Source organism: Phoxinus phoxinus, assembly GCF_949152265.1.
Source record: "Phoxinus phoxinus genome assembly, chromosome: 20".
Taxonomy (NCBI): Eukaryota; Metazoa; Chordata; class Actinopteri; order Cypriniformes; family Leuciscidae; genus Phoxinus; species Phoxinus phoxinus.
Genome location: NC_136895.1, coordinates 18,517,760 through 18,529,788, shown reverse-complemented (window position 1 = coordinate 18,529,788; position 12,029 = coordinate 18,517,760). Strand labels below are relative to the sequence as shown.

At 37.9% G+C, this 12,029-nt stretch overlaps 1 protein-coding gene across 1 annotated transcript in view; it reads right to left on the bottom strand.

Annotated features, from left to right (window-relative positions):
• lrp1ba (low density lipoprotein receptor-related protein 1Ba) overlaps positions 1–12,029 on the bottom strand; it is a 237,947-nt gene that overhangs the window by 135,097 nt on the left and 90,821 nt on the right. The window contains exons 18-22 of the mRNA XM_079593787.1: positions 7,545–7,661; positions 4,802–4,882; positions 3,472–3,636; positions 3,174–3,356; positions 920–1,120 (exon numbers count right to left, since the gene is read on the bottom strand). Coding sequence (XP_079449913.1) covers positions 920–1,120; positions 3,174–3,356; positions 3,472–3,636; positions 4,802–4,882; positions 7,545–7,661 — 747 coding nt within the window. The remainder of the gene's footprint in view (positions 1–919; positions 1,121–3,173; positions 3,357–3,471; positions 3,637–4,801; positions 4,883–7,544; positions 7,662–12,029) is intronic.

Sequence of the window (12,029 nt, the reverse complement as noted above, 5' to 3'; positions counted from 1 at the left end):
CTATACGAGTAAAATATTCATGGAGGTATTTTTAAATTGTAAATTTGTATTTGGAAGAAATAGAATAGAAATTAAATAGAAATGAGACCCCTTCCATGGAGAGAAATTTAAAAGTTTGAGTATTTTTGCCCTGTTTTCCAGTAAAAATATCTAAACATCTATCAAAACGAGAGAAGGAAAAGTATGCAACATGAGAAACTGTATAATAATAATAAAATGCATTACTACATAATCAATTACATAATAATATATTGTATTATCTTGCATAGTAACAGAATGCATAGAGTATATTTTAGCATTCCCTTAAAACGATAATATTTATTGAGGGTTGTTTAAAACTAGACAAAAATTGCATATTGCAGTTTAGAAAAATAAACATCAGATATTTATATTCATTGCAACAAGACTTATCGTAAAGCAAATGCATGTTTATGTTTAATGTATGCTTAGATGTTTATGGAAGCCAAATTAGGAATTTTTATTTCACATTTGTGACGTTCTTTCCTGAAAATTTTACTTTATATCACATTTCACAACTGCAACCATTTTTTTAGTTTAAATTATTTTAAATCACATCAAATTCAAAACAAATCAAAATCAACTTAAATTTCACAATTGCGAATTTGTACTTTATATAAATTAAATTTATCACAAAATATATATTTTTGTATTTAAAATGAATTCAATCTTAACTAAAAACACAATTCAAAAACAAAAACAAAAAAATTACAAGAGAAAACCACTGGTTTAAAGCAATGCTGTTCAATCCCTAATCATGTCTAACCCTAAACCTAACCTCAAAATCGGATTGGTTGATAGCAGAGTTGATTCAGGAATGAGTCAACATCAAATGAATCATTACATTACCATCATCAGAGGCCGGTCAGTTTAAAAAACAACCCATATTCCCATGACTCACCACAGTAGGGTCCCTCGTCGGAGTGATCCGCACAGTCTCTCCAACCGTTACAGATTCGCTCGGGCGGGAGGCACACTGACGTGTCATTGCCACAGGGAAACTTCGGTGGCTTACAGACGGACACTTCACAGCCCTCCTCGTCCGATTGGTCCTCGCAGTCGATGTCTCCGTCGCACACCCAGTCCTTACTAACACATTTCCCTACGGTGCAGAGAAAACAAATGCGTTACAAAGCAGAATTTTTTTCATAACATCATTAAGTCTGTGCGGTTGCTCTACAAAGCTATCTACTTTCTGCACACTTTCTCTGTAACCAAAACACTTTTTTCTCTAGCATATCAAGCATATAATTTCCCATAGGGCTACACACAGATTCTGAGTGCTTTTTGGACCTTGCTGTTTGCCATATCGTTAGCGATAATGAGGTACATAATCATTGTTTTATTTATTTATTATTTATTTATGTTGAAAAAGAAAACTAAGGATTATTTACGACAGAAAAATACAAGTGCTTTCTGAGAGTGTGAGGGGGGAAAATGTATATCAACGAGTCACTTTTAGAGAAAGTGTTTGGGAAACTGACAGTTTAAAAGTTTAAGACATGAAGTTGAATTAAATGATACACAATTCACTGTTTACACTAGAATGACAGATCGTAGCTACTATTTTTATACAGGCTATTTAAATACCTTTATCTCCCAATTTAACGTGAGACATGAATTTTCATACAGAATCCTTATCAGTTCTTCTTAATAGTGTACTGGGTAACCTAAGGTGTTTCGATTTACTTTTTGAGCATGTGAGACAAGTCATTAGCGATTCCCTCATTATCTTTCCAGACAAGTTCTTTAAGAAGGTGAAACAGGGCGATGAGTACATAAATTACTTTTCTGTATCCTCCCAGACCAAATAGTGTGTTCACATTCATTAGACCTTCACCAAGCCTTGGCTTAATCAGATTTTAATTCCCTTTACTTTAGGTTTCACAGAAACTTTGTTTGGCTAAGTCTCTGTTTCACCTGAATTTCTCTCCTAACCAGGCTAGACGCTATTAAAAAGCTAACATTAAAATCTCCTCCATGTTTATGAGAGGTCCAAGCCACTAAAACATTTTGACAGTCGTTCTATAGCTTCTAGCTGTTCAGGTTGTCGTCCTACAACATGGGGATGAATTAGCATTTTCGCTAATAGCTTCCCTCAGGAATTTCTAATGTTTTTTTAAGAACACCGGCTTCAGATTTAAGAGTAAAATGAGGTTCATGACTTCCACGTTTTGTTCCACAGCGTAAATTACACACAGACACATCAGATGTGAAACCGTTATGTGCTTTAAGTTGCTAATGTAAACATGCTAAAGAGTAGCTACAGAGTGCACTTCGTGAGAGCAGGCAACACAATGAATAAGGAGCCGTTCACGCAGGATGTTTTCTATCGGCCAGTGATAAGGCTTATTAGTAATGACATGGGCATAAAACAAACACTTCCTGCACCAGCCTATGCTGTTCTTAGCTGGCTTGAGAGACCAGCTAAGACCAGAAACCAGTTTAGGCTGTACTGAGACGTTCTTCAGCAAGCTTTTAATGGCTACAATAATGCAATATCTTTTAATCATCTGCATTTGGGTGTTAGAAAATACATACATGCTTGACTAATTGCAATTATTTTGATTAATTAAACTGCATATTATGTTATAAATTTAATTACACATTTTATTGATTGACAGCGCTAGATTATATTGTAACAAATTAAAGTAGGTCTTAATTTTTTTCCCTCAAAAGTTTCTCCAATAAATCCTCCAGCTAAAAAAAGCGGCGAACGCTCCACTTTCCAACCTCTAACTTTTAAAGTTCAGCATCACAGATCAATTCACAGACACATTTACCAACAAACACAAATACAATTCGACCTGGACCCAACTCTCAAGGGTAATAAAATATTCCTGGTCGGCCTCAATCAGAACAAAATGATGCATCTTAAACATTATTAATTCAGTCTAGAGTGAGGCAAAGCGATAATCAATGGCTTTTTGCAAGTGACTTTCCACACACAGTCCCATTTTCAGCAGAATAACGGTAATGCAATATAATTTGAATGAGTGCTGATTCATCATGACACCCTAGGCCACAATCAACCGATTAATGATCATATTTACGACCCTCTTCACCCAGAGAGGACATTATTGAGAATTTTCCAAAGGGTGAAACCTGATTATGTAATGTGATAATGTGATTATGTAATAGATGTTGCTTTCTACCTGAGACCTTGCAGGTGAACTTTGCCTTGGGGTCGCACATTCTCTTGGCTCCTTCACAGGCGATTTCATCGCTACCGTCCTCGCAGTCTTTGTCTCCGTCACAACGCCAGATTTCAGGAACACAGGTGCCATCGCCACGGCAATGAAACTCTTTCTCACTGCAGTCGTTAATGGCGGAGAGCGCTGATGGGGGAAAGAGTCTTATTGATGGAACACATTTTAGTCACAAATGTTCACATTTTGAAACTGTTTTAGGTCAATGTTACTGTGTATTTGTGTTTTGTGTGATCTCGGGCACCTGTCCTGGAGCATGTGGCATTCTCGTCGCTGAGGTCACCACAGTCATTGTCCCCATCACACATCCAGTGCTCAGGGATGCACTTCCCACTGGAGCACTGAAACTGAGCCACCGAACAGGCGTGAACGCAGCCCACCTCATCACTGCCATCCCCGCAGTCATCCTCTAGAGAGACAAGGAGAGGAAGAGAGTGGAAGGAAGGAATATAGAGAAGGAAGGGAGGAAAATATAGGGAAGGAAGGAATACAATAAGGAAATAAGGAAGATAAGGAAATAAGGAAGGTAGGTGAGGAAGGAAGGTAGGTGAGGAAGGAAGGTAGGTGAGGAAGGAAGGAAGGAAGGAAGGAAGGAAGGAAGGAAGGAAGGAAGGAAGGAAGGAAGGAAGGAAGGAAGGAAGGAAGGAAGGAAGGAAGGAAGGAAGGAAGGAAGGGAGGAAGGGAGGGAGGGAGGGAGGGAGGGAGGGAGGGAGGGAGGGAGGGAGGGAGGGAGGGAGGGAGGGAAGGAAGGAAGGAAGGAAGGAAGGAAGGAAGGAAGGAAGGAAGGAAGGAAGGAAGGAAGGAAGGAAGGAAGGAAGGAAGGAAGGAAGAGAGACATCAAGAAAGGAAGAAAGGAAGGAAAAAGGATAGATGATAGAAGAAGGGAATTACGAAAGCAAGGAAGGAAAAAAGAAAGAAGAACAGATGAATAAATGGACGAAAGGAAGAAATGAAGGAAGAACAAATGGGTGGATGGATGGATGGATGGATGGATGGATGGATGGATGGAAAGAACCAATGAAAAAGGTAATGAAGGATGCAAGGAATGCAGGAATTAAAAAAGATTAGATGGAAAGATGGATGAAGGAAATAAGGAAGGACAAAAGGATGGACGGATAGATGGATGGATGGAAAGAAGCATTGACCAATGTAAGGACGGATGCAAGGAAGGCATGAAATAAGGAAGATTAGATGGAAAGATAGAAGAAGGAAATAAGGAAGGAAGCAAGGAATGACAAAATGGATGGATGGATGGATGGATGGATGGATGGATGGATGGATGGATGGATGGATGGATGGATGGATGGATGGATGGATGGATGGATGGATGGATGGATGGATGGATGGATGGATGGAAAGAGAAGAAAAGGAAGGAATGGGAAGGTATACAGAGGGAAGGTATCAAGGAAAGATAAGAAATGGACAAATGAAAGAATGGAAGGAAGGAAAGAAGAAAGCAAGGATAATAAAAGGAAAGAACAGAGTAGGAAATAGGGAAGTGAGAGAGTGATATAAAATGATTGCATGAGTCCTTTCTGCAAAGTTAATTCAGATCTTCACAAGCTTTAGCTCACCAGAGTCACAGTGCCATTTCACACTGATGCACTTCCCATTAATGCAGCCGAACTGGGTCAGCGGTTCACAAGTCGGGAAATCTAAAGAGAACACAATAAGAACAACAAAATCAAAACGGTGAACTGCAAGAGACACTCCCCTTTCCAACTTCACAAATCAACATTATCCCAATCCCAGTGGGAAATGTAAAAAAACAAAAACAGTAAAAGCCTTCGACTAACAACTTTTCACCGCCAAGAATGGCAGAGAACAACAAACAGAGTTTGTTTCTGCTGAACTTCGCACCTCCCGTCTTATATCTCAGGAGACAGAAGCACTAACCTGCCGCACACACGTTTCAAAATAAACCAACAGTCACCTTTCAAAATTAAACACGCATTAGAACAACAGACGTTCCTGGGTTACTGACAGGAAATATGCGGCAAACTGACACGGACTTGCAATACGAAGCATGGGAGCAGCCGTACAGCAACACGTGCCGCGACTCCGCGGCGACACTCGACGTTTCTCAGACGCCGTGTGTGCAGTCGGCTTTCCAGCGCCAGCTTGATTTTGATTTAAGGAAGCCAAGCATAAACTTTAATTACTCTGTGCGCGGCCCGCGTGTGCATGAGGACCGAAGCGACCCTGGAACGGTACCCGAGGAAATTTAACCGGTAATAAGATGCGACGACTAACAGAGGAGAAAGCTTCAAACACACACTTCATCCCTCAGAGGAAGAGAAGGTGGAGATCTGCTGGTGTTTCTCGTCTCTCATTTACAAGAGCTGAACGGTGCTGTCGGAGACGACTCGAGCCGTCACAACGGGTTTACAGCGGGCCGCGGAGCGCGGAGATATTCCAGGCATGGTAATAAGGAGCATAATATCATGCAAAGTGATTCATTGTTTTGTTTTTTTCTCTATATAATGACAATTTCTTTGACTTATCTTTGTATTTATGTTGAGAAGATCCCAGAATGCCCGTCATTCTGCACAGTTTTCTGCGTTAAGCACAACAAATATAAAGTCTCAGCCTTTTGTGAGCTATCGGTTCTGAATGCACACAAATGCTAGAGTCTAGATAGATATTATTTGAATCTTTAAGATGAGTGGATTTTAAGGTGTCTGAGGACAAATGCACAAATGGAAGTGTAAAGACACATTGTGATTTTGTTCCGCTCAATGTGAGAAACATGTTGCCACAGAGTTCTGTGAACACTTACTTACAGATATTTTAGAAAAAACTCATGACATTTTCTACTGAGGTAAAAGTTGTTAAATTACATTTTCTTTAGCACACAGTTACAGTAGTATATATTTGAATCGCTTAATAAATTAAACAAATTATCTTGATTTATTTACTTGTCGAGGCCAGTTTTCAATTTTTAATTTTGGCCCTGAAAAAACTTTATCTAGTTTTTGTAACCTCAACTGCACCTGCTGTGATCTATACATTTTCTTTATAAATAAATAAACAAATAAATGAATAAAAAGTATTAATTTATTGCCTTCATTTTTGAATACCAGTTCTTAAGAGAATTAAAAAAATAAATAATAATAATAATGATAACATCTAAAACTTTATTATATTGAAAATAAAAAATAATGACATTAACACACGCACACACACACACACACACACACACACACACACACACACACACACACACACACACACACACACACACACACACACACACACACACAGGTCCCTTAGGCTGCATTTATTTGATCAAAAATACAGAAAAAAACATTGCCTCATGACCATTTTTGAGGATTCCCTTTGGATATTTTCACATAGATAGATTTTACAGTGAAAATTCCTTGAGATACCATGTTGAATTAACTAAAATCTCCATTCATGTCTAATGGCCAGGGTTTCCAGGCCTGCGCAACAAAACCAGCCCAAAAGCTAATCACAGCGGGGGGAAATACACAGACTTGGCAACACTGCTAATGGCTGCCACTCAACAAAGAAACTTTATAACTCTGCTCACTCATTGGATCATTTTCATTTCAGAATGCAGAAAATGATCCAATAGGGTCTCATTTCAGATTGTATCATAATAACATCAAAATGACCTTCACATTTAAAACAAATCAAAGCAGTTTGGTGAGAACGGAATGTGAGACCGCCACACATGAAAAACATCAAAAGATATCAAAGAGACAACAACAGAGGAAATATGAAAACAGAACCGGCCTTTTTCTTTGTTTAAGTGGAGATGCTACAACAAACACTTCAGATCTATGACATCGTTTTGTCTGGGCTCTCAATAGTATGTCGATTGTTGTTAAAAGCCTTAGGCCCATCAGATACAACTCAACTCAAAACTGCACCTGACCTTAAACAACCCCTCTTCTGTTTTGGAAAACTACAATGTGGGCATCATTTATGAACAACCAAAGACATATTTCTGTGTGAAACATTAGTAAAACCATTGTTATGTTCAATTCAACTCTGTATATAAAATCATAAAAGGCAGAATCTCATTTTGATAAAACCCTTAAGAGACCAAATGCAAGTGTTCAGTCTTCATTGAATTTTGAATCATATCATGTTGCAATGCAAGTACCCATTAATAGCACGCTCAAAGCATATTATAAGATAAAATACTGTAATATGGTTTGATAAAAAGCCGTTAATTGAAGGATAAGGAGGCTTGATGATGAAAAAGCCCAGCAAAATTATGATGGCAAAGATAAAATATGGAAATACAGAGGGAAGAACTTCAAAGCGCTCCACGTGAGGAAGACTCACCGCATGACGAAGACTCATCTGACTGATCCCCGCAGTCATCATCACGGTCACAGCGCCAGTTCTCCGGGATGCAGCGTCCATTCTCGCAGGGAAACTGGCCGGGCTGGCAGGTTTGGGCTGTGGGAAGCATAAAACACGGATATTAAATCACACCTGAATGGATGTTCGTTTAATCCTACTTCTGTATCTTGTACTAAACTCAAATAAGGTCATCAGAGTGTTATTAAAAAGCTTGTAGCTTTGAACAATCCACTTAAACATTAAAAATGTACTTAATAAAAGATAAAACACTGTTTTTAATACATATTTGATGCATGCATTAAAATAAATCCCAGATTTTCTATGAGAACTCAAACTTTTGGGCCCCAGGACAGTGACTTTTTCTCCCATGCTTAAAAAAACATCTGGATTTGTTTTCACCTTTTCCAGGTCTGTATCCAGTCTGAGCCGTAATATTGAGTAATCGCTTTCAGAGATAAACCCCTAAGTCCATGACATCCAATATTACAGTTCGTGTCTTTCCTGAATAGGTGCAGTGTTCAAAATGTGTTTTGTATCAACATCTGGCGTCTATGAACTGGAATTAACCGTGTTATGAAGACACGGATTTGGTAAATATGGAACCCAACGGGTAAGATCTCTCTGAAGTTTTCTCTTGGACCGTTAAACTGCGAGAAAACTTTGAAACTTCACATTGTAGACGCAAAAACCTAGTGAATGTCAAGGACTGACAAGCGTGTAGTTGCAACCACACTGGGCGTTATTTAAAACAGCTTTAAAAAAAGGCTTCACAAAAGAGCTCTTTTCCATCATGGATATCTGTTAACAGTGGGGACAGCGTGAAAACTTAAATCAAGGATGCTCAGATTGAGTTATGTGGCCCTTGAGGCATGGATTATCTGAACAAACCTTGGTCAAAATTTAACAAAGGACACTATAAGCAAGTTAGCAGATGGTTAACGCACCGGCAGAACCACTTATGGTCACAGAAAGAAGGAAATCCAGGGCTTGACACTTACGTTGAAAACTTTAGGAGCGTATTAAAAAACTTTAGTGGCGCAAATAATGTGTTTGTCCCTTAACAAAGGAATACAAAGAGACATTTACAAGCAAAATGATTAAATGTATTAGAATATAAACGTTTATATATATATATTTCTGATTTAAACTGTATTTAATAATGATGTAAATATTTAGTTATCTAACTGTAATAAACATATTGTTGTGCAGATACTAGTAAAATGTATATTGACTAACATATTAAATAAGGTTCTTAGTCTTTCATTCCTGTGACAGGGCAGCCCAGACAGGAGAGTATACAATAGTTTACGTTGAATTAAATGCCAGATACATTTTATTGTGTTACCAAAATACCAATACCAATTGGGTATCTGCACATTTTTTAAAGTCAAATTTAAGGCTTTTTAAGACCTTTTTAAGACCTGAAGAAATCAAAATTAATACCGTACATTAGGGGTTTGCAATATTAACAAAAATATATCTAGATATTTTCAAAGTTTTGTTGATAATAATTCAATGATATTTTACTGATTTTGTACTGGTACCATGGCTGGTTTAGGCCTGTTGTTGACAGCAGACTCAAAAAGATATTCATATTTAACATATTCTATCTATGCAGTGGTCAGTTCACAGTAGTGACTGAAATAAAAAAAATTATTAAGGGGCAATATTTGCCACCTTAAATTGATTTCCAGGGCCATTTTCACCTAAATATGGAAATTATTTCTAAACGTATTTAGAGGTATGCATCACCTTTTATGTCAAATTCTAACATTCAAATTCAATTCTATTAGAATAAGACCGTACCAAAATCCATCCTTGCAGTGCAGAGGTGACACAGAAAAGCGGCATCCGAACTGGCATTACTATATTTACTTAATTACTTAATTTGCAATTGCATAAATAAAGCTATTCAATATTTAAATATGAAATTATTTATAATTTTAACATTTTAATTAAAGGGTACTTTAAATATGCAACTAAACCCGCCAGTAGGTGGCAGTAAGTCACCGTCTTAATAAGCGAGTTGTTGGAAATTTATTCAACCGATTTGTTCAAACGGCCGATTCATTCATTGAATCAAATGATTCGTTCAAAACGCGGATTTCAGTTTTTAAAATAGAATCGCTGTCTGTTGGACTACAGTTTCATTATGAAATTCTCGTCGGCGAAATAAAGTGGGAAACAAACAATATTGACAATATAAAAAGTAACACACATTGTTAATTTAACTGTTGTATAAAATAGCACATTTGCAATTGTGCACAGGAAAACGGCACTCTTGCTCGTGATATTCTAATATAACAACATAATATGATATAAATATAATAAGACAAAAACTCATTTGGGGACTAACTGCACTGACAGTGAAAGCAAGCATGAGAGACAAACGCGATGTCAGCTCGAACTCGCGGTGCCTTGTACGTAGTTAAAACAATGATTACAATAGGCTTGTTTGAGATGCGCCTTGCCTCGCCTGAATTGTATGCGAGAGTAGGCGGTGTCATTGAGGGGAGGAGTGAAAAAAGCGCAGGCAAGCCGGACAGTTCTCTCTTCTCGCAGTGGATCTGACAGCTGTGAGATCAAAGATGGATATCGCGGGATTCACGGGATTCACGCTCGTGCACAGTGTTGGTAATAAAGTGGATGTAATTTAAGTTCTGATGCTTTTATATGAAAATAAATATAATGAACAAGACACCCAAACCACTTATTCAATCCCACTCCAAATAGGCTACGTGTTTATCAATCATTTTTTTCTTTAAAAGGCTACAGACGTGTTTTTATATAGGCCTATATAGCCTAGGCTATATATATATATATATTTTTTAATATAAAAATTACATAAGCACATAATCCATATAGAGATCGCACTGTCAGAGAGTTTGGGAATACTCACACATAATTTATACACATAAAAACACGAAATCAGAGTTTTAAATTCAAACATTTAAAAAAAGAACAATACATCACGGTTGTTTAAACCAATGAGCATTAAGCTGTGTCGTCAGCAAGTCGTTTCCCATCATGCTTTTGATCAGCGCAGTCGGTGGAGAGCAACTGCGCGCAACTGCAGAATCCGACAGGTGTGCCTTGCGCTCGCGAGAGATTTTTGACATACGTCAGCATGACATCAGAGCCAGGCGGACCGCACTCGGACACATTTCTAACCGGCATGCATCTTGCGCTGATCACCGGTGATCGGTTCTGCGCAGATTTTGCTCATCTCAAACAAGCCTAATATCATCATAGTTCATAGACAATCCTAAGCACAAAGAATGAACTTACTATTGAACTGACATTTACTCGTTCTCTTATCCTCTCCTCTCGCGTGCAGGAGACAGACGCAGGCTAATACGCTGCCGTAAATGACGCGAATTGTCACGTGAACAAGCAAATCCACAAAGATAGAATAATAAAAATAATACGTACGCTAATTAGATAGTTTTCATTTGGAAAGCATTTAGATACGTCGTCAAAGTGTCATCTAAAATTTAAGACCTTTCATAGGTAAAAATAAGACTTTTCATAAGTAAAAATAAGAATTTAAGACTTTTTAAGGCCTTAAATTTTAAATATCGAATTTAAGACTTTTTAATACTTTTTAAGGATCCGCGGGGACCCTGCAATAACCAGATTAAAAATAAATAAATAAATAAAAAACGTGCACCGGGACTCTTATTTTAAAATATCAATGATTTATTATAGAGAGCCTAAGTCCCTCCCCTTCCGGTCGACCACCATGGGACCTTATTTCGGAAAAATATTGTATGGTAGTCAATGGCGAGAGACAACAAATATTTTGATCTCGTTTGAATTGTGCCCTGAATTACACATATGATGTTTGTCAATTTAAAAGATACATTTTAAAGTCAAGAAAGTCGCAGTTTGATGTAAAACTGTTGAGGTATAAGACTGTGAAAATACGTAATTACAAAGACTACAAACCCAGAAGGCGCACATGCGACGTCATACCTTTTCTCTCAATGAATGAAGCTAACTTTACTGAAGCTAACGTCTGTCATTTTTTCTATAGTCTTACATTATAATCCTAACGTTACGCCGTCATGCCTGACTCGTGTTTTGAGCCAGAATACACACATACGAGCAACGGATCTTGTGACGTAGGCTACATAGTGCGAGACGAGAGATGTAGTTCATCGAGCGATTTTCACATACAACTAAACGTTACTCTTCTGTTTTATGACAAACTGCGACTTTCTTGACTTTCATATTTACCTTTTAAATTGACAAACATCATATGTGTAGTTCAGGGGACAGTTCAGACGGAATAAAAAGATAAGTTATCTCTCGCCATTGACTTCCATACATATTTTTTCCGAAATAAGGTCCCATGAGCCGGAAGCGGAGGGGCGGGACTTAGGCTCTCTATTGCAGCTGCCCATTCAGAAAATGCTAAAGTAAAGTTTTTTCGTTTTTGTTTTAAGGACCTGCTGGGACTTT